This window comes from Silurus aristotelis, assembly GCF_946808225.1.
Source record: "Silurus aristotelis genome assembly, chromosome: 6".
Taxonomy (NCBI): domain Eukaryota; kingdom Metazoa; phylum Chordata; class Actinopteri; order Siluriformes; family Siluridae; genus Silurus; species Silurus aristotelis.
In genome coordinates, this window is record NC_139579.1 from 21,584,536 (window position 1) to 21,611,891 (window position 27,356).

A 27,356-nucleotide genomic window follows, 5' to 3' on the forward strand; every position below is an offset into this window, starting at 1 on the left:
TGCAGGGTTTGCTTTACCACACTGAATTAGTTACTACTTCAATCCCTGAAACAGTTCTTTATTTACATTATTACATTTTAAGATGACTAGAGGCATTAATGTTAGCTTAAGGAGCAGACAGTAGCAACAGTAAGAACAGAATTAAACTCTGAACCTTAACCTTTAAGTGCATTTGTATATACGGTGAAACAGATTTAATCAGTGGAAGCTTCACACATGCAAATCTTATATATTAGTTTGTGGGGAAAATGTTTCTTTTGGTGGAGGTTTCCCTGAGATATATACAGATTCCAAATTCATAATGAGGCCTGAGTACAGTTAATAATCTGTGTTACATGGCACCTCACATTCCTGCTTTGTTTCAGTGCTTAATATAAGCATATTAGGTATTTTTATGTCTTACCAAAAGCTTCAAGAATTTAAAAGCTTAACAGGTTCGTCATTGACAAATTTCATGAGGAATAAAGGCATTTTATACACAGTGGTATCTCCAGAGTCTCATTCTCACAGGCTCTTTATGTATTTATGTCAATTTAGTTACATTTTTGAACATTTGCATAAGGTTTGTAAATTCAGAGATTTTAAAATGGAATGTTTAATTCATACACATTTGAAGCGTTTTATATAATGAGCACACAACTTGCTGAATTAAATGATTGCTATTTATACAAAAATTGAATTTTGATACTGGCCCCAACATTGATAAATTGATATACATTTATTAGAGAGTACCTCTTTACATTTCAGGTCAGTGACATAATGCAACAGTCCTACAGTTTGTCTCTATTTGTTTTCCCAATAATTTTTTTAATGATATGCAGCTTGAAGATGGCGCCACAGGCTAAACTCGCATAAGACCATCCTCAACAGAAATCTTTGCAAAAATTTGTCTGATATGAGTACAACAGAGTTTCGCCCTGCCTCAGTTCTTTTCATCAGGTGATAAGAAATACATCCTTACTTGGCTAAGCAGTCAAAAGTGTCAAATGATGCCAGCAGTCTAAGCTCATTCTCTACCATTTAGCTCTGGAGCAGTGGATACATGTGACAAGTATTATGAAGCATATACCAAATTGGAATAAAATAGGACTAAAAGTCTGCAAAAAGAAATTGAATACCATAGTATTCATTGGAAGCTTGCTGTGCTTTTTGTTAGTAGATGGAAAAAAAAATATATTCAGAAATATTTTGTTAAGGATGTAGAATTGGAAAAGAAAAAGAGAAGTTTACAAACCAGTCCTAATCACTCGAAATGTATCCAACTTCACTAATGCCTTCTGGGCTGAAAAGAATACAATTCCTACAGCTCAATCACATTCCATTACCTTTACCTTAATCCCAACAAAAACCTCTTTCACTTATTGGACACCTAACAACCCGACATGTGTCTGACCTCACTAATGCGCTCATAGCTTAAAGCAATCAAATCCCTACAGCTCCATCAGGTTCCATCATCAGGAGGAAATTCCCAGAGGAATTAGACTGTTACTGTAGCCAAGAGCAAACCACCTGGCCATCACATCAATACTCAATCTGTGCAAATGAGGGACAACCAAAATACTTGTATATAGAGTTTATGTTGCCTCAATAACATGGATAATTTAAATGATATATAATTTGATAAATCAAAATGATATGTGAAGATTATCACTAATATGGTATTTGCCTTAAGCATGTAAACACTTTCATATATAGTATTATTTACAGTCTCATCTCTATATGTAGAAAGAAAGTCATTAACCATACACTGTAAAAAAACAAAACAAACAAACATACAGTTTGCTAAGCAGAATGTGCTTCTAAACTCTCTTTAGTGGACTAATACAGCTATAGGTTCAGGAATCCCAAAAGGTTTCAAATACAATAAAGTTGTAGCACCTGATTGTCCATTATACATTTGAAAACTATTCCCAAGTTACATTCTAAAGCAGATGTTTTTTTTGTTTTTTTATAACTATATTTAGTCAGAATTCGGTTCCTTTGTCTTGGAAATTTTTGTTCCACGTAGTGATGCACCACAAATTACTCCAGTTTGGTCAGAAATTAGTGCACATATCAAACAGAGGTTTCTGAAGATGAGCAGAGAAGAGGGGATTTTTCTCCTGCGTACATTTTGCATTCGTCCCCAATCATTTTCTGAAATCTTAAATCAAAATAATATATTTATTAATATTATAATATATAATATTTTGTCAGGATGATCCAATAAAAAAACAGGAAATTACCTTGTTTTGAATATTTGTTCTTTCGTTAAATATAACATTAGTAGGAATGCCTAGACAAAGAAGAGAAACACAAACAATAATCATCATAGATAATGTTCTACATGCTCTCTGCTGTAGCTATTTGTGAACTTTTAATACTTACTGCAATAAAGGTGATCCCTCCTTGAAAACCTGCACCCCATTCGAAATTCAGCTTCTGTGTGATAAATCCACCAACAGTGGGCCCGAAGAACATCCTTCCACAGAATGAAGAGTATCAAAGCCTAAAATAAAATGCTAATTCATCTTAAACGTTATCATGCCATGCTTGGTAAATACATACCCTGCAGACCACACAGCTGAAAACAATCCTGATACCAAACCCAGCGTGCTTAAACTGTCCTCAAATCCATTTTCACTGAAACAGAAAAAAAAATGTTTTGTCTCTTCTTTCAAATAATGAGTCTGTTAAAAAATTAGGGGTTAAATAACAAACAGATATTACAAGCAAATTACACTCTTGGTTTATTTGTAGTACATGTCGGTGCCCAAAGGACACTGCAAGATACTGTGATGCACAAAACTTCTTTTAAAAGTGTGTACATTATAATCCACGATCACATCAGGATTTGTGATATATATATAAATATATAAATAAAACTATAATCGCAGAAAGGGATCAAAGTGGAATTCCTAGATTTCCCTCAAATTAAGAAATCCTTCATTTTTCACTGAGACATAAAAAAAAAAAAAAAAAAAAAAAAGTGTAAAAAAAATTATGTAAACCACACAATCAGATTTGTATCTGTTATTGTACTGTGCACAGATGAGCATCTCAGTGAAGGTGGGGATGCAGGTCATGCACAGAGAAAACCCGATGACCACCAGCATGACAACGGTAAGCCAAAGTCCACTGTAAAATAAAAAACAGTCAATGATTTGGTGTTTGGGAGAAATGAACTAATTACTAGTTATCATAATCTACAAATTACTTTATGACTGATTTTTCATACCTATCAATATGAAAGACAGGAACAGGCCCAAGTAAGCAAAAGCCAAATGCTGTTGCTAATCCTCCTATTGCCATCATCCACCTTCTGATTAACTGCACAAACAAAACAAAACATTATAAGAAAAAAAACAGTACAAGAAGGGGAACCCAACCCAATGGCTCAGGGTTTTAACTTCACATCCTGTCACTAGCAAAGAACTACAACTAACTTGAACCATATTTAAGAAAAAAAGGCTTACTGGATACTTGTCACTCAGTATCCCAAGAATAGGAGATGCAGCACCATACGGTAAAGACACGGCGACCATGAGCAGGCCCACAGATTCAGCACTCAGGCCATACTGATCACAGAAAATTATAATATTTTAACACTTACAATAGGTGTTTTACTACAGAATAAGGATGTGGTATTCAATTTTATAAAAGTGATCATAGTGATTTAAGACTTTTTCATGTGAAAATACCGCTTCCATGGCAAATATCGATAGGGTTGCATCCAAAAAACCGATTCCTGAGCTCAAGGTGAACACCACAAAGCAAATAAGCACCATTTTTACTCGTGAGCACAGCTTGAAGAAGGAGCCTTGTGAGGCAACTGCATCTGTGTGTGAAATATAAAAACACACAGTTACACTCACTGGCCACTTTATTAGAAACATCTATATTTATTTCATAATTAATCTTAATGTGTGCACAGATTTATTCTCAGGGTTATGTGATTATTACTGATTGAACAATCACAATCACATTTACAATCAAAACCTTTGATCCAGTACTATAGCACATTCATTAAAAGGTTTACCAACCAAAGTTCGGTAAAATCCACATGGTTAAGGGAACAGTCAAAAACAGAACGCTTCCCAGAACAATGAAAGGAATTTCATATCCGAATGCCTGATATAGCCATCCACCCAAAGGTGGTCCCAGTATGAGGCCCATTCCTGTAAAAATCTCAATAAAGCCCTGTAAAAAATGATTGAAAATGATTATTAATCCAAACACAAAAATCTCTAAACTCTTATGGATTGATTTCATGGGAATATTACGTTTTGTCTATGGGATGCTTTACATGTTCAATATTACAACTGGGTAACTTCAGGCTAAATGGCACTATTGTCTATATAAAACAGGGCACATTTGTCCCATAAATTCCGCAGCTGTTTTGGACAATAACATGTTTACTAAAACTCACCAGAATTGTTGCTATACTGTCGGGAAACACTTTTGCTGATACAGCAAATGAGGATGTTACAGCACCAGCAAAGCCCACTGCATTTACAGACCTTACGACAAAACAAAGCACTATGAAGATGGTTCCATCAGGAGCTCTGTCCAGGAATCTGTGAATTTGTTAGAAAGAAAGAAAGAAAGACTAAAACAAAGATTTTTAATATCAGCCATGGTAACTTAATATGTAATACACCACATGTTCTAAGGTTTGTGGACACCTGACCATCTACACCAGATGTTATTTAGACCCATTTTGCCATTATAATAGCTGCCAATCTTTTATGAAAGCTTACCAGATTTGGGAGTGTGAATCTAGGGATTTTCGCATTTAACCACCAAAGCATTAGTGACATCAGAGATTGTTGTGCAAGAAGGCCAAAGTTGCATGCAGTTCTCCAAGTCACCCCAAAAGACTGTTTGAGCCTCTTAGATACAGTGAAAGGAAATTGTAATGCTACAGTATACAAAGATGCCCTACTCAATCAAGTTTTTCCAATTTTAAAACAACAGCTCGGAGAAGAACCGCATATTGGTGTGATGGTCAGGTGATCCCAATGAAAGCAAAACTGACAGAGAGCCTAATGAGAGGAATCCAATACTCACCCAAAGACTACAGTGGTAATGCCTGAAATTAACAATCCTGCAATGATCATACATTTAGCCCCGATTTGGACAATCTACAAAGCAAACAAAGAGCATGACTATAAACCAACTGCATATTATATTAGAATATTGCTCACCAAATGTACAGACTACAAGTTTTACAGTTCACATGCAATATACAAGCATCACACCCAATTATCTTCAGTTGTTGTCAGTTTTCTATGAACACATTCATGTAGCTACTGCATACCCACTTGATGCTGTATCACATATGTCTATTTTATATGTCCATTTTGAAGGCATATAGTTACATAAATCCTCAATGTACACTTTACTAGGAACTTATAACTTAGTGTTTAAACATGTTCATACACCTGCACATTATGGAGTTAAAGCAGCCAATCACATGGCAACCACAACGCAAACGAAGCATGCAAATACAGGCTAAGAGCTTTGAGAAATGTTCACATCCAAAAAAAAAAAAAAAGAAGAAACATGTGATCTCTGTGACTTTAATCATATCGATGACATTAGTATAATATGGGTCTTTTGATTTGTGCTTTTTCTGTTGTAAGCCATCACTTCCTGATAGTTTGAGAAGCATTTTGAGATGCTTTTCTGCTCACCACAGTTGTAAAGAGTGTTTATATTGGTTTTTGTCAGCTCAGTCCCATCTAGTTGTTGCCCTCTGTTTTTTTTTTTTAACTCAACAATGTGTTTCAGTCAAAGGACCTTTTACACACAGCATGTTTTCTGTTCCACACCATTCTGTATAAACTCCAGAAATGAGTGTGTGAAAATCCCAGATCAACAATACCATACTCAAACCAGTCCATCTGGCACCATCACGCATGATTGAGATCCATTTTTTCCTTCATTCTGATTTTCTAAGTAAACATTAACCGAGGCGCATGACCTGTATTCCCATTATTTTATGCGTTGTGTTGTCGCCTTATACTATTCTGGTTAGATTTCTCCAACAATTTGTTGGGTTTAGCAGCATCGCAGGTATAAAAGATGGACAAAAGACGTGGTACTGTATTACACATTTTTGGTATGGTTAATGTACAGAGTAAAAATGTATGTGCCTGATTACACAACCCTATTTAGTGTAAAATAGAGAAAAGAAAGAAACAACTTACATATTTCCCCAAGATCAATGATCCAACCAAAGTAAAGAAGGCATAACATCCAAATATTAGTCCAATCATTGCCTGGCTTACTCCTTTTCTCTCTGCCTACAAGACAAGCAAATTGATATTGAACTATTTGTTTCACACTAGTCTTCGGTTTAAGCTGACATTCATTGATTATATATAATTTGTTGCATTATTATACAAAGCAAATTCTTACCTCAGGTGGAAAAAATGGTCCTAATATTGAATAGCAAATCATTGAGCTGAAGTTTATGGATGCCATCGCAATTAAAGTAAATAGCTGTTGTCGACTCATCTTTGAAAGAGACATGTCTGATAACAAAAATGAGAAAAATGGAAACGCACAGTCAATATAAAACGTAGGAAGAGAAGATGAACGATTTCTCTCTTTTTTTTTTTTAAATAAAAAATATTTTTTAAATAAAAAATATATTTTTTTAATAAAAAAATTCCCGTAAAGAAACAAACTGAAAATTCATGTCTACGTTATTTTTGTTGTTGTTGTTGTTATTTACAAACCTGTACTGTCGTGTTGTTGTGTGTGTAATTAGTTCTCAGCTCTGGTAAACACTGCAGTCAGTCTGAACTGAACTCCTGCTGAATGAAGCTCTGCAAATACTCAAGGAACTCGGATCCGCCCCCTGTTTTTTAAATGACACTGTGTTACTTTACTTATCTCACAGGTTCCCATGATTTTTGGTGTATTTTCGGCTCACAACGACCAATGGAAGGACTGTTTATTAGCTGAGTAATAATTAGACCAGGTGTGTGGTGGGAACAGGAAAACCTACCAATAACTAATTTCCAGGATATTCCACGAAGGTTTCTGTTTTCCCATATAAACGGCAGGAATATCGAAACCCCAGGACAAAAGCGGTGAATATTGTAATATTGTGTTATACGATTTATTATCATTACTTCTTCATTGATTCATTTTATGTTACAGTGGTTTGCCCTTCTCTTATCCAATCATTTAAAATTTGCCAGGTACAGCTTTATGTACACGCTGAAATACTGCTCAAATACAAACCTATTTCTTCTTCTTCTTTCGGCTGCTCCCACTAGGGGTCGCCACAGCGGATCATCCGTCTCTACCCCCTGTCATCTACATCTGCCTCTTTCAACCCAACTACCTGCATGTCTTCCCTCACCACATTCATAAACCTCCTTGGTCTTCCTCCTTCCTGGTGGCTTCATCCTCAGCATTCTCCTACAGATATACCCCATGTCCCTCCTCTGTACATGTCCAAACCATCTCAATCTCGCCTCCCTTGCTTTGTCTAAAACGAAAACTTTTATCTAAAACTATTTTAATCATCATTAAAAAGTTTCCGTAAACAATTAAACATTTCAGATCAAGAAATACCAAACACTGAACAATGGCCCTTGATTTTTTTTATTTTATGAGATACTGTTAAAGTGGGACATTTTGGTTTCTTTACCCTAAAAATCTGGAAAATCTAAAAGTGGTTATTTCTATGCAAATTATTGGGAACACCTGTAGAACTGCACCTGCAGTTATCTAATCAGCCAAGCATACAGGAGCAGCATGATGAAAAAGAGACAGATCATTAGTATTACCTAATGTTAAATTATGATAAATATCAAAATGAAGAACCTCTGTGACTCCGTATCTCGGCATGATTGTTGGCACAAGATGGTTTGGTTTTGGATATTTCTGCAACTGCTGATGATTTTCACATCTGAGTTAAGAGTTCACAAAGCAATGGTGCAAGCATGGACAACACAATTCCCCAAATGAGGATGGGTTCCCCTTTTGAGTCTGGTTCCTCTCAAGGTTTCTTCCTCATAACATCTAAGGGAGTTTTTCCTTGCCACAGTCGCCATGGCTGCTCATCAGGGATAAATACACACCATTCACCTTAACTCTTAAATTTTGTAAAGCTGCTTTGAGACAATGTCTGTTGGGAAAAGTGCTATAGAAATAAACTTGACTTGACAACAGCAATGAGATAAATCTGAGGATGTACAATAAATAAAAACCTTGAGGTGGGTGCAGTGCAGAAGAGAAGACCACATCAAATTGCTTTCCTGCTGACAGGAATGTTTGGCACAGACTCACCAAAACTGTACTGAACTGAGGATGGAGGGAGAAAAAAACAATTTAGGTAAGTCTAGGCCTACTGAAGCCTCAGCTTTTTGTTTTTTTGAGTGATGGAAGTGGATCCAGTGTGGTTATCTAAGTTACTGTACCATTTCTGGCAGCTTTGCTGATCACTCACTGAATATTTCTTTGACCATTTTTTTTGGACCATTCTGAATAAACTTCTGTGTAGGGAAAAAGCTTAGTTGATCCGTCGTTTTAAAAATACCAAAACCAGCAACAACACAATTCAAATGATTGATGTGAACATTATTCGAAAAAGCTGGTATCTGAAGGATTTCATGCATTGCATATTGCCATCCGATAGACTGATTAGATAACAAGGACAGATATTCAGGTTTTCCCGAATCTCCGGTGATTGAACGTGAACAAATCTGTGGCGTTTATTCCTCTATTTATGCCCCCTAGTGGAATAACAGGGACTAGCTCTTTGTTTTCAGCCTGTAAGACCATTTTGTATTTAGCACACAGATTCAAAATGAATTTTCTAGAACATGTATTGGCTGATGGGCCTTATTTATTGTTCATGTATTCAAAGTGATCTCGAGGATACATGGCACTTATAAGTAGTTTATATTGGTGTATGTCATGTCTAACACAGTCCTAGACAACCCTGGCATTTATACAATATTTGTTTTAATCTTCAAAGCACCTGGGCTGCAGAAATGTATAATTCATTTGATAATAAACATCTGGACTAAGCAGTGAACAATGATCAGTTTCCTTACAACAAAAGTAGAAATGCACACGTCGTTTGTCTCTTTTTTTTACACAAGCACTTGCTGCACTGACTTTTATTTTTTATTCATACTAGTCAGTTTTGGACCCTGCATGTCTTATTGTCATGTATTTATGCTTTGCTGCTCATGTGTACACAACCCAGCTGTTTCCCATGCGCCCTCTCTGCACGCTTCCAATTCCTGTTGCACTTTTTTTCAACTCCAGTCAGCACTGTGTATGTCATACATGTATCCTGCACCTCAAGTCCAACAGAAACGTTGTGTACTGCACATTGCATTTGGGTTTGATGACAATAAAGATCTACTTGACTTTATTTCCAGCAGCACTTATTCCAGCTGTTTAATTAATTTTGGAACAATGAAAATGCAGAAAGCTAATTTAATATTACAAGCTCATCATGGTTTATTGTACATTACAATAGTAAAGCATTAGCACAGTTAAAGCCTCACATTCCACACAATTCAAACTGGGCCTGAATACTCTAGTATAACAGATTGAAAATTGCTCAAGTTTGCAAATCATCAAAGCATATACACCAAAAACAGGAGAACGATCATATTAACCATCAGCTGTCAACACAGATACTTTCAGCATTTTTTTTAAAACTTACATCCAAAATATAAAAATCAAAATAACAGCTCAAATTATATAAGAAAGCAGAGGTGTGTTTATATTTATACTATATATAAAATACAGTAAACAGATCTTGTGTCAACATATATAGGGCCAATTAGATTTTGTCCCGACTGTGACATTGTAGTACCCCAGTACTGCTACATAAACAAATCTTGACCTCAGCTTCTATCAGAGTGAAGATAAAGTGGCAGACCAAAATCGCATAGAGAAAAACTAAGGTCATGAAATGTCAATCACACTGAACATAGAATCCAGATATTTCTTCAACAAACCTAAGAAAACCACCAAATCTTTTAGTTAAATAGGAAAATGTTTATCCCATACATCACTCTAGCCATCATTAAGAGATTTAGATTCAGTTCTATTATCCTCCAAGTGGTAGTACCTCTTCCAAAACTATGCCAGGCCTACTTTCTAAGTTTAATTTGTACATTACAATGCCAAATTAATTAGATTTATATAAGTTTAAGCTCATTCTGGTACGATTAACAGACCCAATTATAAATATTTTTCAAAACCCATATTGAAATTAAAACTGCGTGCTTATGTGGCGAGATGCTATGAAATGGGTGTAATATTTTACAAATCTACAAATAACAGCGATTCAAATATCATTTAACACCACCTGTTTCATGATCAACATCTATTTAAGAGGTTTAAAGTGATAAAAAAAACCTGCAGCTGTTACAAAGGTTTATAATAAAATAAAAGTGATAAAAAAAGAATCAACAAATCAATTAACAATGAAGGCATTCATTGCAATGAGATGTTGAAGCCTATAGTTCTAATGTCTGATTCATGTTACACCACACATTAATGGAATACAGTCAAGTTCAAAAATATTTTCACTCAAGTCATTATCCCTCTTAGTACACAATTCGTAAAATGTATATTACCACTCACACTCGGAAAACAATCTGCAGCGAAAAAACAAAACCCTCAGTATGGGAATCTCATCACAGGGTAACTAAATTGGCATAGGTTTGCATGCAAATCATTGTTTAGCCTTTCATATATTAATGTTATGAAACAAATACACACACCAAAAGAAAAAAATCAAAACTAGAAACTGATCTTTACTAGCTTTAATCAAGCACTGGTCCTGCATTCTTACTTCTTCTTTTTGTCTTATTCCCCTATAGTTAACAAAAGAATGATTCTTTTAACCATTCTGTACCTTTTTACACTGTTAGGTATGCTATGATTCTGACCGTATTACGCTGACTGTTTCCTTTACTCTGGCCGAACACAAGCAGTACCATATTTATTGGCAACATAAAGTGTTGTCCATTGTTGTTCACAATATAATCAGCAAATTGTGTAGTCTTGCACACGATGGCCATTACTGTCCTTTATTTAAGCCTCTGTGTGACATTGGCCAATGCGACAGCAAATGCTTGCACAGCTGAGAATGGGTACTGAAAATCCAGAATGTATGCATTACCATCGATCCTGCCAAACTGCATCACCTGTAACAGAGATCAGAGTTACTCATAGCAAAACTGACAGTGCTTAAATGCATTATTTAATAATGCTTTGAACAAAAATTCCCTTTTTAAAAAAAAAAAAATGTACTGCTAAAAATTATTCTTTAAAAAGTAATGGGTCTATGAAAAAAAAACCTATGAAAATTTTTATTTATTTTTTTAAAGTAGTCACTCTATGACTGTGACCCCATATGGGTAGCATATATTTCAAAGCAAAGCAATAATTTTTAAAAGTCATTCAATAAGTGTGCTATTCCTCCCACACGAGAGTAAGACCAGTTTTGGTTGTTTGGGCTCACAGCCATGAATGCCATCATCAGAACTGGAACTCAGGATCTCCTGGTGGTAGGGCGAAGACTTTTCTTTTTGTACAATTTAGGACACACTCACACTGATTGCCCAGAAACAATTGGAAGACTCTCACCATGATGCGTAATCGACTGACCAGATATAAGTTTGGAAATAAAATAAAGGGGCTCTGTAAGCAGACTAGCTCATCAAGTAAAGGAAGTGATTGTACAAGCATGTTAGATTGCAGGTACAGGTATAGCCACTATCATTTAATAACATCAATAAAAGTGATCAATATAAAAATATTAAAAATTTCACGCAAAATTTCACGCAACAGGCACAGACAGCAGTACGATAAGTTGGATGTGAAGCTGGGATGAGCGTATCTCTCGCCCTGTGAGATGCCCCAGTCTCGCTAGCGGTCGACGGAGTAAAGTTGTCTCAGAGTGTGGTTTTTTCTGTCTTAAACTATTTCAAACAGCAATTTTAGTGATATAAGCACGTCTTCCAAGCGCCCAAGTATGTCTCCTGCTTGTAGTGAAAAAAAAGAGGAAAGCCATCAGTTTAGAGCAGAAAATTAAAATTATAAATCATCATGAAGCAGGAAAGACTGTCACAGTCATAGCATCATCTTCCACTTACGATATTTTTGACTTACGATGGAGTCGTCGTAACGTATCTCCATCGTAAGTAGAGGACTACCTGTATACACTTATGATGACTTTGCACTGCAAATCCCAATGAGTATGGACTAAAGAAGACAATGTGAGTGGAGGACTGCCAGGAAACCTTCATCACCTCGGTTAACAAGAACAACCAGAGAACAAATATGACATAACAAAGAGTTTTTACAGGCTACCCACATGAGGTCATAGTCATACTTTGCAATCTGTACTTGGCAACTAGCAACTGAATGAGGTAATCAAAAATGTGATGACAACTTTAAACTAACTGATGAATAATCCGCACTATATATTGCTACATCTATAAATAAGTGTGTAAAAATTGTTTCTGATGTGAGTTTATCTTTATAAATGACACATTTTTGAAAACATAAAACAATAAGAACAAAGAAATGAGGAAACCAGTAGCCTTACTTGTCGTCCATCCAGCTCAATCTGAAAATTTTTGGCTGATTCCTGTGTCACTCTTCCACCAAAGTCAAGCTGGTAGACTTGAGTAGCTTCATTCCACAATGGCTGTTTGTTGGCCATAACATACACAAAGCCCTGACTGCCAAGACTTCGATCTTCTCTCTCATTTGCCTTGCGGCACTTAATCTCCTCGAGTTCATTTGCCGTGCGCAGACTACGCTTGCTTTTCCAACCTTTCTTGCTGCTCTGGCTTTGATTCATTAATTCATCGCCACTAATGAAAAGTTCTGGCTCACTTTCAGAGCTGTCTTGGAACTCATTTGTGGTCCTGCTCAGCTTTTTGGCCTTGTTCAGTTGCTCTTTCTGTCCTTTAGGCTTCTTTTTCTCTCTGCCACTAAGCCGTGGACTAGCAATGAGAGAATTGAAGTCAGCCAGAGCACGACCTTCCTTTTTTGACTTACTCTCCGAAACGTTGGACATACCCGCCTCCTCTGCTCTGCTGTCAAGTCTTTTGCGGCTTTTTTTGCTAAACCTGTCTGACCCCTGTTGTACTGGACTTTCGTTAAGTGAAGATTGCTCCTGAAAACTCTCACCAGAGTCAGCTAAAACCTCTGAGGTGCTTTGGTGAGCCATAAGTTCAGCTGGAGGAGGAGGAGGAGGGAGTGGAGGTGGAGGAGGTGGTGGGGGTGGAGGAGGTGGTGGTGGTGGGGGTGAGAGTATGGGCTTTTCCAAAGTTTGATGCATTTTACTTGGTAAAGTTGCTGAGTGATCCGGCATAGGAGGGCAAGCACTGTATGTGCTCCAAGGATGTAAAGCCATTGGATGAAGCTGAAGGTTGGTGCATGAGCTTGCTCCAGGATACATAGGAGGGAGTGGGCAACAGGGAAGACTGGCCAGATTATTTGCATAACCAGGGGGCAAAACAAGAGATGGATCCTGCTGGCTAAATGGCATTGATGTTACTATGTCATTGGGGCCACAAGGCTGAGGAGTACTTTGCAATGGCTGAAACTGAGCACCACTGTGGCCCACACCAGGGGGAAAAGGTGACAGAGAAATCTGGTAACTTGATGGCATGGTAATTGAACTTGGACTAGAGGGAGGTTTTGCTGAGAGGACAAAAGGTAGTCGAGTTATGTCTAAGTGCTGTGCTTGGCTGAGTAAAAGATGAGGTGGTTTGTGAGGTCCTGGTGGGTTAGTCAGCATATTTTGATCCTGGGCCATCCATATTTGGTCTGAAGAAGGAGAATCCCACTGGTAAGGTGGTGGCCGCTTCACTGTTAAACTGACATCTCCGAGAGTTAAATGACGCATTGATTTTTCCAAGTGGCACTGTTGGTTTAGAGTCTCATCTTCAGTAAAGGCAGAGTTGATATATACAGTCCTGTCTCTACTATTGTCAACAGGGCTCAGTAGGTTATAAGAGGATTGTGAAGCCAGAGTCGAAGCACTTTTAGAGTGCACAATTATGGTACTGTGTTGTGCCCCTTTGCCAGGGGGAAAATCTTGCCGCACAACAGTCCCCCCTGCAATGCCACTGCTGTTGCTTCCACCACCACTGACACTTACACTTGTGCTGCTGCTATTACTGCTGCATTGAGTGCAAGTGTACAAAGCTGTGGGAATCCTGGGCTGGTAAGAAAGTGCAAGAGCACTATTAACTTTAGATTTGGTTGGTAGAGTCCTTGCTGTATCCACCATTTGGGGAACCTTCAGAGAATTTTCTCTGCGATCCCGTCGCAGAGTAGCATGGATAAGACTGCTTTCAATCCTTTGTGTAGGACTCCTATTGACATTGATCTGATTAGCAGGGTCTGGGTATGGTGGAGGATCTCCACTTGGTATGGAATATCGAGGCACTGAAAGGCGACTGAGAGTTGCTGAGCTATAAGGAAGCTGGACTTTTTTATTTTCAGATGAGGTAACTTTCAATGTAGCCGAACTGCCCATTCCTTGCAAGCCATAGGCATTCTGGTTTCGTATAAGACGTCTCCTTGGGCGACAGACCTCCTCCACATTTCCACTGCTGTCAAAAGTTGTAATCCTTTCATAACCAAGAGGTGTCGGGTACTGGATACTTACTGGGTGAAGAGAAAACTCATCCTTGGATAGACATGAGTCTGCTGACAGTGTGTTAGCATTCTCACTGTTTCCAATTAGACCAGGCTGGACTGGGGGACCTGCCGCTGCTGCAGATACCACTGTGCCAGGGTATGGAGGTGGAGGATTCATTTTACGCATTTGAATTTCAAGAGAGTTGTCATTTTCAATGAAAGACTGTGGCCTAGAAGGAACCTTTAGAGTGTGTGCCTGCTCTGCTCTTTCTGGTGGTTGGTCTGGATGAGAAATTGCAGGCATCATCTGCAGCTGATGCATGGGAATGGAGGCATACCCTGAAGGAGGCGGTGGTATGGATATTTGCATCTTGAGTTGTTGCTGCATTTGTTGATGCTGTCTTTGCATTTGTTGATGTTGCTGTTGCATTTGCTGATGCTGTTGCTGAAGCTGTTGCTGCTGTTGTCTCATTTCTTGAATCTGTTGGCGAATTTGTTGCTGCTGCTGTTGCATTTGCTCATGTTGAAGATGCATCTGATGCTGCTGCTGTTGCATTTGCTGATGGTGGTGTTGGACTTGCTGCTGATGTATTTGCTGTTGCAATTGCTGTTGTTGCAACTGCTGCTGTTGCAAATGTTGCTGTTGCAAATGTTGCTGTTGCAAATGTTGCTGTTGCAAATGCTGCTGTTGCAATTGTTGTTGTTGCAAATGCTGTTGTTGCAAATGCTGTTGTTGCAAATGCTGTTGTTGCAAATGCTGATGATGTTGCTGTAGTTGCTGCTGCTGTATTTGATGATGATGCTGCTGTTGCATTTGCTGTTGGTGCTGCTGTTGAATGTGCTGTTGAATTTGCTGATGATGCTGAGTTTGTATTTGTTGTTGGTGCTGCAGATGTTGTTGATGATGTTGCATTGGTTGTTGGTGTTGCTGTTGTGCTTGCTGGTGCTGTTGTAACTTCAGATGCTGTTGTTGTGTCTGTGTCTGCTGCTGATGTTTTGATGTCTGATGATGATCTTCTTGTTGTTGTTGTTGTTGCTGCTGCTGCTGCTGCTGCTGACGTTGTTGCTGATGAGGTTGCGGTGGCAAATGATGTGGCGGTGGTGGGAGTGTTCCATTCAAACTCAGGTTACCCATTTCAAGGCCACTAAAGATAACCTGTCCAGGACTAGAGTATCTTGTTGGCACAGTGTACTGAGCTGTGACATTGTCTGCACTATGATCAGGAACTGGTGCCTTTGCCACTGCTGCAGCAGTGGCTGCAGCAGCCGTAGCCGTGGGATTGGTCAGGACATCAAGCTGAATATTCTGATTTGCTAATAGAGACTGCACAAGACCAATGCTCTGTGTGGGTGACATGGCTTGAGCAGGGCTATGTATAGGAGCAATAGGTATATTGACTGTGCAGGGAGGATTATCACCTGACACCCCTGAAGGGCCCATGACTAGAACAAAAACAATGGTACCCCAGAATTAATACTTCATAAATTACTGACATTGAATTATTCATATGGTAAGTGTGTTCGATAAATGTTTACCTGGTAAATCATCTTCATCTTCGCTAAATACATTGGGATTGAAGACTGGTAGACTCATGAAATCAAGCGAAATCTTTCGGACCTCTGGTAGATATATAGTCATCTGACGTGGTTGCAAGTGCAACAAACTGGTTTTGTAGATAACTGTAACAGACATCATAAATAAATAAAACATATATAAATACACCATTACACTGCATTATGAACCTTATGCACATCAATACAGAAAATATTTTTGAAATTGAAATTTCGTACCTGCACCTAAATTTGCTGGCAAAAAAGATGCAAGTCCTACAATCTTAAACTTTGTACCCCAAATGTTGGAAGTGACTTGAGCCAGATAATTATGCTGAAAGGCAAATATAATCATGGGCTCAATCGCGTTAGTTATGATCAGATACAATTTCCAAAAACTTTAATTACAATTTTTTAATACCTCACTTATTCCATCTATTGGGAATTCCCTCCGAGTGAGACTTGGAGATCGAATAGTGGCTTTCTTTGGTAATCTTGGAGATCTGGACAGTTCTTGGGTTTGGGCAAGTTTAGGAGACTTTCTTGATTCCATACTGATTCTATGTAATCAAACAGAATAATACGGGAATATACTGTATATTTCATGAAATTCTAAAACCATGTTTAAACACTAATGGTGCCCATATTTACTACTAGTTTAAAAAATTGACTTTTAAAATACTGCAACAATTAGAAACATACTAATTGATTGACTATTCATTGGTTGCAATTACAGTCATTTACCTTGGAAGTTTGGGTGACCTGTTTCCTCTAGAAAGTTTAGGTGACTTTCTTTCCACCCATTCGTCACTCAATTCAATGTCACTAGAGTCAGAGCAGTTGCAGCTGTCGGTCATGTAGGATAACATTCCATTCACGCAGACCTCATCTGAAATTCAATAAAAAAAATTAAAAAAAATACGCTCGTCTTGAAAAAGCTGCCTTTTTGCATAAGGAATAATTTGAGAGCATCCATGACAAACTAGAAAAAGTGATTACATATTTAAAGATTTACCTGTCTTACTGTCCATTTTGGGGTCCATTATAACAAACTCTGGACGCAGTTTGCTGATACGACGGCCCTTGAGAATTGGCACCAGACCCCCCAAATGCTCCAAATAGAGAGTATAGCATGGCCCTCCTGCCTCTGGATTCTCCTCGGCACGTTTCATTGTGCAATGCAATCTCTCATTTCCCCCTGTGGGGTAGCTAACAAAATCACGAATGTTGTTTGGATCAGGAATAGGAGGCTGCAGATGGAACATGCAGATCAGTATTGAATTAATCTTACTTCGTGTCATTCCTTCTTTCATGGTGACATGGCCTATAACTTATTACATACCTTGATTGTTGGTATGAATGCACTGGTGACGTAGGAACAGAGGAGAGATGGCATGTTCAGTTTGCTCACATCTCTCTCCTCTCTTAGGGCACTGGCTATGCCCTGCTGACACAGCAGCTGCAGACTGGCCACCCTGTGCTCAACCCGTACAACATACAGTGCTGGCCCACAAGCCAGAAACAACCGTGAGTCCCTGTGGCCCCAGCATATAGTAGTGATGGGCCTCTGAAATTAGAACAACCCCACAGCATCTGAATACTGACCCACAGTAAATATTATTTATTAGTTCTTTTGGATTATCTGTATAATTTTTTTCTCTATGTTGTGTTATATATATTTTATTTGTTAGATATTTCATATATAATATGATACATGTTCAATGAAGCAAGAAAGTTGACCTGTGCAGGTGTTTCCAAAGTATATATATGTTCTCCTTGGACATTGTAGAACTTGACTAGGGCATTTCTCATCATAGAGGAACAGGCTGAGTCAGAAGGCAGCCCATGTCTCTCCATTCCAGCAACAGCTAACAAGTCTCCCTGAGAGCACCACTGCACCTCCACATCTATATAAAGCAAACACATAGATTTCTTAGCGATTGTGAACAATGGTTTACAAAAAATGATAACAAATGTGACATAGCATGATCTTTTACCTTTTAGTCCTGAGTGGATAATATTAGGTGAAAGGTCATCATAGTTGTTCATTAAACTTATGTCTCCAGATATGAAGCTTACTGTGAGAAGGGGCTTCACATTACGTGCTTCAAAGAAAAGACAGATTTAGAGTGATCACTGACTGGTAAAATCTGCCAGGCGGATCTATTATTAGTATTAACAAAAATACTGATGAAGTGTACAATCATATTTAGAATCGCTTTTATTATACAGTGCAGCCTTATTTCAAAATGGATTAAATTCATTATTTCTCTCAAAATGTTACAATCAATACCCCATAATGAAAATGTGAAAAGAATTTTGTTTGAAATCTTTGCAAATTTATAAAAAAAATAAAATAAAAAAACCCAGAAAGTATCACATGTACATAAGTATTTACAGCATTTGCCATGACAAACATTGAGCTCAGGTGCATCCTGTTTCCACTGATCATTCTTGAGATGTTTCAACAACTTGATTGGAGTCAACCTGTGGTAAATTCAGTTGATTGGACATGGTTTGAAAAGGTCTATATAAGGTCCCACAGTTAACAGTGCATGTCAGAAACAAACCAAGCCATGAAGTCCAAGGAAGTTTCTGTTCCTGGGTATTGTTTGTAGAATTTTAAGCAAATTTAATCCATTTTGTAAAAAAAAACTATAACAAAATGTGGAAAAAGTGAAGCGCTGTAATTATATTTACCTTGGTTAGGGATATTTTCATCAGAATCTGTATCACTCTCAGTGCTGTCTTCCACTAGAAAGTCAGGGCAGTTCCAGGACATGCCCACAATTCCATCCGATTCATGCAGTAGAACATGAGCAAGCATCCGACCATGACAGTCCATTACAATTACTTGTCCATCTGCTGTTCCAAACAACACCTGTATGCATACAGTAATGTATCTTTATCTGCATACACCAAACAGGAACCCAATTGATTTATTCATTTAACTTATTATTATTTTTATACCTGTTGGTCATCAGGGGTCCATATTCCACAGGTGATTTGGCTCTCAAGGTTGATCTCAGATGACCAGTGCCTTTGCCCACTGACTGAGCCCACCAAGACAAAGCCATCTCTGTAGGCAATCAGGGCCTGAGTTCCATCATGGGACCAGGTAAAGTCACTTACCTAAAAGACACACCAGAATGCATTAAAACATCTTAAAACTGTGAATGGCTATAATGTCAAAAGATAAAATAATTGCATTTTTTCATTACACACACACACACACACACACACACACACACACACACACACACACACACACACACACACACACACACATACACACACACACACACACACACACACACACACACACACAATTGTCCTTGGAATGTAATCATGGGATTTAAACTGAAAAAGAACAGGATTGTGATGTAACAGGGTACCTGAGCTCCCCGATCATTAACCAGCTCCACAGACCATCGCCCCTCATACTGTATCCACACAAAGATCCCCCCTTCCATGTCACATGTTGCAAGCTTTTGAAACGGCTCATTCCAGCGGACGAGGACAACCTGCATTGTGACAGTTAATTCTCACACCATTGTTTTAATGACATATTACTGAATATATACAGTAGATAGAAAGTCTACGACCCCTGAGAAAATTAATTTTTTTGTGATGCAAAAAACCCAGACATTTAATGATTTAGAAATCAACAAAATGGAGAAATGTTTTAAATTAAACAACAACAAAAATTATTTCGTTAAAAACGAATTAAAGCACCTTTTACTTGCAATATAGCATTTAGTCTTTCTGAGTAAGAGTCTACTTCTTAGCACATCTTGGTCAATTTTATTCTGCTCTTCCTTGCAAAAATGCTCCAGATCTGTCATCTCGTGAGAGATCTCCTGTTAACAGCCCACTCCAAGTCATTCTACAGGTTTTCAATAGTGATTAGATCTAGATTCTGACTTGGCAATTCCAAAACATTCATCTTCTACAAGCTATTACTTTGTTGACTTGCTCTCTGCTTGGATCATTATTGCTGTAAGGTGAGACCAGTCCTTATTTTTAAGTGTCTAGCTAAGGCCTACAGGTTTTGTGCTATAATAGTCTGATATTTCTTCTATCTTGAGTACAGTCACCGCTAAAGAGAATCAGCCCCATAGAATAATGTTGCCACCACAATGCCTCAAATTGTGTATAGTGTTCTTTGGCTGTCTGGATATTCTACCCAAGATATCTTTAAGAATGATGGTGAAAATGTTTTAACGGATTCTGTCACGTGGCATGGGTTGATTTAGAGAGCATTAGATGTTTTGTTTTCATTAGAAACAGCTTCTGTACACCTCCCCTACCCTGTAGGTCAGACATGTGACCAGAAAGTGACCAGCGATTATTTTTTTTTACACATGTTGATGGCATTTACAATGTTACATAGTAGATCATAGTAGATCATACACCTCTTCTGATTAAAACCGTTCAACATCAAGATCGTGTACATGCCTTATGAGCTCTTTGGGGGGCATGACATGCTGTCAGATAAAAGTAAAAAAAAAAAAAAAAAGGTCAGGAAAATCCTACAGAAACAGCTGACCTTTATAGGGATAATGAACATCACTTAATTGATGACGAATATTAAAACGCAGTATAAAAACTGCGTTCGAACATGGTTTTATTTTGTAAATTTCTGAACACTGTTGCATGCACAATTATACAGACATGCTATTGTAAGGTTCATTTATTTATTTCTTTAACTTACAATTTGTTGGTTGCTATATCACATTCAAAGTGTAAAAGATCTGACATTTAAACCAGGGTGCGTTGACTTTATATATCCACGATTAGAAATACTGCGGCACTTGCCAATGCACCTTCTAAATATAATAAAGCAGATTTATTAAAGGCAAATATGAAACACAAACCTCACTGTTGTGGCCTCTTAAATTGAAATTAATTCTCTGTGGTGTACTCCTGTCCCTCCTGCAGTGACTAGAAGTGAAAGTCACTCCAACAACGCCCCTCGCATTTCCGGTGGCCAGCCAACCTTCTTCATAGTAACGTCTTCTGCACACCGGCTTTTCCTTCTCACTTTTGGGAACCCTTCCTTTCCATGAGAGGCAGAGGATGTTGGAGTCGCTGCAGAGGACAGGACCATGTTCCACTGCTGCCAACATCCCTACTGAATTGCCAGGCTATATAGAAAAGGAAAGAGGAAAGTTGTGTTTTTATATTTCGCACCATTTAATATAGATTGTGCTGCAGCATCAAAGAAATTAACCAAAGTTGACATTCACCTAGATTGTTTTAATTCTGTATTAAAAAAGAAACCTCAAACGTAATTTATCAGATATTCATCTTAAACTCGTGTAGGTTTCATTTTCTTATATAGAGATCCTGGATGGGAAAGATTTATGCTATGCTAGTCAGTATACAGTAAATAGAGAAAATTCTGTAGCTATTCAAGACAAATTTCTGATTTTCACATTTTTTAGATTGATGGAAAATCATCATGGAAGATAATCCAGCCCAGTGTACCAGTGTTCCACTCCCTATAAACATTAAGCACATTACACACACATCATTTTGTACCCTCTAAAGCAAAGCTTGCTAACCTTTGAGCTGTAATACCCTGTCCTTTACATTTCAGTGTCTTCCCTGCTCTAAAACACCAAAATCAACTGATGGGCTGATTATAATGCCATATTGCATTGAGTTGGATATGTTGGATCACCAACAAAGCACTAAAACGTACAGGACAAGGGATATGGCAAAGGTTAGGACACCATGATCTGGTGCATCAGTCCTCAAAGAGACACCTGTGGAAGCTTTTATTGTATTTAATTACAGCACACCTTTACAATTAAATTGTCTTGATGTCTTGATTTTAATCCGTTTGATGTAATTATTTTAATAGTTCAAGCACAATTTCTGCCTCCAAAATATATATAATTGTATGCATTTGAATAATTCATTCAATTTATGCTGAGGTTATCTGATTCCATTTTCCAGTTAACAGTGGACATTTTAGTATTCTGTACATTTTTTTTTTATGATTAATCTAATATCTTTGGCTATTTGAATCATTTTGCAGACAGTTATTTGCTGCGAAGATCTGATTCTTTCATATTTACATAATGTTTTAAACACATATGCATACAACCGAATATATAGTTGTGATCAGTGCTGCATTAGTTGGCACATCATTGGTTAAAAAAAAAATCCACCCATGGATTGTATTGGAAACCTACAGAAACAAACATCATCCTACAGAAACATGGAACAAAGCCTTCGAATGCACGCACACACGAAGTACCACCAGTGCACAAATGAGCAAAACGTATGAAATCAGGTGTGAGTTTCCTGAAAGATATGAATTGATTTTACAGTTTAAATACATGTCTCTGGGTTGAAAGCAAACGTTTTAATAATTCGCTTATCGCTCTAAACTCTGCTCAATCAAATTATTATTGGTGCAACACACTGATCCTGAATGTTTCTATACAATATACTGTAACCTAATAATAAATAAGCGACAGTGAATACGGTGAATAAACATAAGTGGACATTGAAGAGAGAAAATGTAATCGGCACTCACCTCTTCATAGTCCCTGGACATTATTAGTCCCAATCTGGTAGATAAAAGTGTCTTCCATTTTGTTGGTGATTAAAGATGTGTTGCAGCACCTGAGAGGTCTGTGACTTATTCTATTCGCAGTGGATTGGGATTATTGTCAATGAAATATCAGGCCATCATTGTCAATGTCGTCGGGGCTGTACAGATGATTTTAGAGATGTAGGAATGGAACAAAGTGTCTCTGGAAGCAAGTCCACGCTTTCTGTGGGCAGAGATGATTGAACGAGGAGGACGTCAGAACAAAGGCTTATGGCACCTGTGGTGTATCTGTTCTACAGCAGCACATATTTCTATCGGTCTTTTAAAGAATAAAAAAGATTCAGTTATGATAGTGTGACATTGTGTTCGGGAAGGTTCGGTCGCTTTTGTGTCACAGTTACAGCTGAGAAAAAAAAACAAATGCTGCTGTTTTATTCGGCGGTACAGTCGCTGGTTTAATAGCAGGCCGACCCGAGGCTGATGAAGGATGAGGGCAGTCTACTTCACAGCCGTCATGGCAACAGGGATGCGATGATCACTGAATTTTAATGACATCCCTGTGTGCCCTTTCGTTTTTATAATCATTTATGCCACGAAAAACATTTTATTTTTCCTTTTTTTTTTTTTTTTTTTTTACCCAGAGCACCCTATCTCAAATACCAAGTCTGCATCTGTTCTATATAATAACAGGCCTACGGTTCAGTACATGTAGAGTGGATCATGTTTTCACCGACACACGACTTACACCCGTTATATTTGCCCGCCGTGTAAGATATGAGATTTATTATCGGTTATATCGCTTTTAACTTCACATTAATCTGCGGCCGACTCCTGCTATCGTATGGAGACTATTAATCGCACCACCTTTTAAACATTGACTGTCTCACCAGCTCTCTGGCGGATCACTTAGTAAAAGGAGGTATCTGGAAAATATTAGCGTTTAATGACGGTATATAAGATGATCATTAAAATCCGGGATGAATTTACAGTCAAACTCACCTTTTCCAAATCGCTTTCAATGCGTCTTAGTGGGTTGCCAGGTGCTTACTGAATTGTCTGAGATTTACACCCGAGAAGGACGAAAATAATCGCGGGAGGAAACCAAGCTAACTAGAAAAAAAAAAAAAAAAAAAAAAAAAAAAACTCGCCGAATAAGGAGTTTTGGACGCGGTGAAGGCAACCCGCGTTCTGACGACACGACGCACGAGATACCACGTGACGGGCAACCCCATCTAGAGGGAACATCGCGGAATGAACACTGCAATGGACTGGGAGAGTCTGGCGATGGGAAGTGGGGGTTTTTGCAAGGTCTTCCTACCTTATCCAATCTAATGAGATATCCCAGTCGGGGACACGGAAAGATCCCTCAGACATCATGCTTGTTCTACATACCGATTTGCAGCTGATGAATCTGTAGATGATCTATCCTGCACCTTCACACATTTGTCCTCCTCAAGCAGGAAATTCATGAATATGTTCCCTGAATGTGGTCATTACGTAAATATGATTAATCCAGTATTTTCGGCCATTTGAAAGATTTTGCAGAGAGCTTTTTGTTGCATGAATTTATTCTTTTATATTTACATCATGTTTAGAACACATTTGCATGCAACAGGATATATACAATTGTGATCAGTCCTGCATTAGTTGGCACATCAGTGGTTAAAAATCTGCACAGCAAGATAAGGGATACCTACAGAAAAAACATCATCCTACAGAAACAATTATCATCCTGCAGAAACAAGGTCTTAATGACGTAAATTCACTGCAATGCACAATTAAACAAACATACATATGAAATCAGGTATGAGTTTCTTGAAATATATGTATAACACTGTCATATGCAGGTGGGGGAGTCTGTGCAGGAAGGAATCCTCTCAGACTGCCTTTCCCTAACCAGAATGATTCTGATTGGCCCATATTATAAGGATCTGTCACAGAGTCAGTGCCAGTGGTGTCATGAAGCAAAGCTCTTTGATTCTCATTTTCTTTTTCATCACTTCCCTTTTTCCGCAGTGGTCGAAAGGTGGATGCCTGAAAGCTCGGGCTGCGTCCCAGTAGTTCGTTAGGGTCAACAGATGTCTGTCTCTGAAGGTTTAACACGGCTCTGCTTGTGCCGTCATTGTTTAGATTGAAGCCGTTACCCCTGTAGATGCCAAGCTGGCCTTGGAGATTGCGTAATCCAGTCGTTCCTGATGATGGATTAGGACATGTGCTAATCCTTACTGAAGCTCTGTGTCTCAAGATCCAGGTTAGGAGGACGAAAATTAGAATTCCAATTAACAGACCAACAAGCATTGATAAGCAGAAGGCCAGGATCAACTCCTCTGAATAAACAAACATGATTGATGTTTAAATGAATTTTGCCAAAAACTGAACCAGATAGGAAGATATTGATTACAGTAAGATATTTTAGTTTCAATTTAATACCTAAAGATGAACTCATTTAAGATTTCACATAAACATAATAAGAAACTTACCAAAATCAAAACTTTTAAGTATCTCCAAAATGGCATTGCTTTCATTTGCAGCCATAATGCAAATAAACAGAAAGGCAAATCACATGCGGTCAAATCCCAGAGTAAGACAGCACTCAGAAACACTTTTTCCTCAAGAAGGTTGGTTCATTTTTTGTTCGCAGAGACGGAAACTTTGCCGTCATTCTTCCTGCCTCTCCACTTATAAAATTAGCAATTGCATGGCTTATCTGCGTGGGACAGAAGACCAGAGGAACAGAGCTGTTTCCTCTGGCATCATTTCCTTTGTTTCACTAAATACAAAACAATGGCTACACGCCTACCTTTTGCTCTAATGAAGATTTCAGCTTTTACTATGCATGTAAAGCTGTGTGAAATACACCCAAAACCTCAAACATCAAAGCCATCAGTATATTTCCTCAGTCTCATTTTATCTTTGCTGTTCTTGTATTCACTATAGAGTTTAATCATCACTAACAAAGCTGTTCTATGAAAAGAAAAAAACTTTGGTGTGGCAAAAAAAAGTTAATTCTGCATGTGTTATATAAATATCTACTTTGTTGCTACACCTATTGGCCATTTTACTGTTGAAACAAACTTAAATGTCTCAGTTAATATATACAAAATGTTTTGCTATATACATCTAAGGGAGTTTTTTCTTGCCACAGTCGCCACGGCTGGGTATATAAAGACATGTTTTTATATATATATTAACTTGTATATAAAAACAAGTTAATTTTAAGCTATATGACATTTTGATGAAAATATGAATGCATTCACCTACACACAGATTTAACTGCATAATGGCAAAATATGTATTGATCTATTAGAACACGTCTAAACAGGAAGGAAGTTGCACTAATACACTTGTCATAGTGTACTATCCTATGTATTACACTAACTTTACTATCCTTATACATAGTCATGATAATTCAACTCCAAAATGATGAAAATGAAAAGGATGAAGCACCTGCAGCTAAAAAAAGAAAAGAAAAAATGCTGGAACAGGTCATCTAGTTTTACCAGCTACAGTAACACAAACCAAGCTGGTGAAGCCAGAAGACCATCTTTGTTAGATGCCAGAAGTTAATTTCCTGATGATTTATTTGAATAAGGAAAAGTAATAAATAAACTGTTTTGGTACAGTAGTCTGACTTGTATTTACAGTGTGTAATAATAATAATAATGTAACAAAATTGTTATCTTTACAAAACATCAGTTTACATGCAAATATATACAGTGGGGCAAAAAAGTATTTAGTCAGCCACAAATTGTTCAAGTTCTCCCACTTAAAAAGATGAAAGAGGCCTGTAATTTTCATCATAGGTTCACTTCATCTATGAGAGACAAAATGAGAAAAAAAAAAATACAGAAAATCGCATTGTCTGATTTTTAAAGAATTTATTTGCAAATTATGGTGGAAAAAAAGTATTTGGTCACCTATAAAAAAGCAAGATTTATGGCTCTCACAGACCTGTAACTTCTTCTTTAAGAGGCTCCTCTGTCCTCCACTTGTTACCTGTATTAATGGCACCTGTTTCAACTAATTATCAGTATAAAAGACACCTGTCCACAACCTCAAACAGTCAGACTCCAAACTCCACTATGGCCAAGACCAAAGAGCTGTCAAAGGACACCAGAAACAAAATTGTAGACCTGCACCAGGCTGGGAAGACTGAATCTGCAATAGGTAAGCAGCTTTGTGTGAAGAAACCAACTGTGGGAGCAATTATTAAAAAATGGAAGACATACAAGACCACTGATAATCTCCCTCGATCTGGGGGTCCACGCAAGATCTTACCCCGTGGGGTCAAAATGATCACAAGAACGGTGAGCAAAAATCCCAGAACCACATGGGGAGACCTAGTGAATGACCTGCAGAGAGCTGAGACCAAAGTAACAAAGGCTACCATCAGTAACACACTACGCCGCCAGGGACTCAAATCCTGCAGGGCCAGACGTGTCCCCCTGCTTAAGCCAGTACATGTCCGGGCCCATCTGAAGTTTGCTAGAGAGCATTTGGATAATCCAGAAGAGGATTAGGAGAATGTCATATGGTCAGATGAAACCAAAATAAAATTTTTTGGTAAAACCTCAACTTGTCATGTTTGGAGAAGAAAGAATGC

General features: G+C 37.9%; 3 protein-coding genes across 3 annotated transcripts; all 3 read right to left on the reverse strand.

Moving 5' to 3' along the window:
- Nucleotides 1–579: 579 nt before the first annotated feature.
- slc18b1 (solute carrier family 18 member B1) lies at nucleotides 580–6,848 on the reverse strand. Its single transcript, XM_083545360.1, has 14 exons — nucleotides 6,726–6,848; nucleotides 6,403–6,518; nucleotides 6,192–6,287; nucleotides 5,050–5,123; nucleotides 4,409–4,556; nucleotides 4,023–4,179; nucleotides 3,681–3,817; nucleotides 3,456–3,557; nucleotides 3,218–3,309; nucleotides 3,022–3,117; nucleotides 2,548–2,622; nucleotides 2,368–2,461; nucleotides 2,226–2,275; nucleotides 580–2,143 (listed from the first exon to the last, which is right to left on the reverse strand). Exons 2-14 carry the CDS (start codon nucleotides 6,514–6,516, stop codon nucleotides 2,056–2,058), a joined length of 1,323 nt encoding a protein of 440 aa, XP_083401486.1. The 5' UTR covers nucleotides 6,517–6,518; nucleotides 6,726–6,848; the 3' UTR covers nucleotides 580–2,055.
- A 2,601-nt stretch (nucleotides 6,849–9,449) lies between these two features.
- On the reverse strand, nucleotides 9,450–23,896 carry tulp4b (TUB like protein 4b). The gene is made up of 16 exons (XM_083545358.1): nucleotides 23,753–23,896; nucleotides 22,736–22,976; nucleotides 21,063–21,332; nucleotides 19,581–19,709; nucleotides 19,156–19,317; nucleotides 18,886–19,066; nucleotides 18,183–18,290; nucleotides 17,926–18,092; nucleotides 17,528–17,752; nucleotides 17,201–17,435; nucleotides 16,930–17,074; nucleotides 16,607–16,745; nucleotides 16,426–16,519; nucleotides 16,171–16,314; nucleotides 12,584–16,077; nucleotides 9,450–11,177 (listed from the first exon to the last, which is right to left on the reverse strand). Exons 2-16 carry the CDS (start codon nucleotides 22,754–22,756, stop codon nucleotides 11,061–11,063), a joined length of 5,631 nt encoding a protein of 1,876 aa, XP_083401484.1. The 5' UTR covers nucleotides 22,757–22,976; nucleotides 23,753–23,896; the 3' UTR covers nucleotides 9,450–11,060.
- Nucleotides 23,897–24,413: 517 nt separating this feature from the next.
- On the reverse strand, nucleotides 24,414–25,415 carry myct1b (myc target 1b). Its single transcript, XM_083545361.1, has 2 exons — nucleotides 25,234–25,415; nucleotides 24,414–25,080 (listed from the first exon to the last, which is right to left on the reverse strand). Exons 1-2 carry the CDS (start codon nucleotides 25,286–25,288, stop codon nucleotides 24,554–24,556), a joined length of 582 nt encoding a protein of 193 aa, XP_083401487.1. The 5' UTR covers nucleotides 25,289–25,415; the 3' UTR covers nucleotides 24,414–24,553.
- Between the last annotated feature and the right edge of the window lie 1,941 nt (nucleotides 25,416–27,356).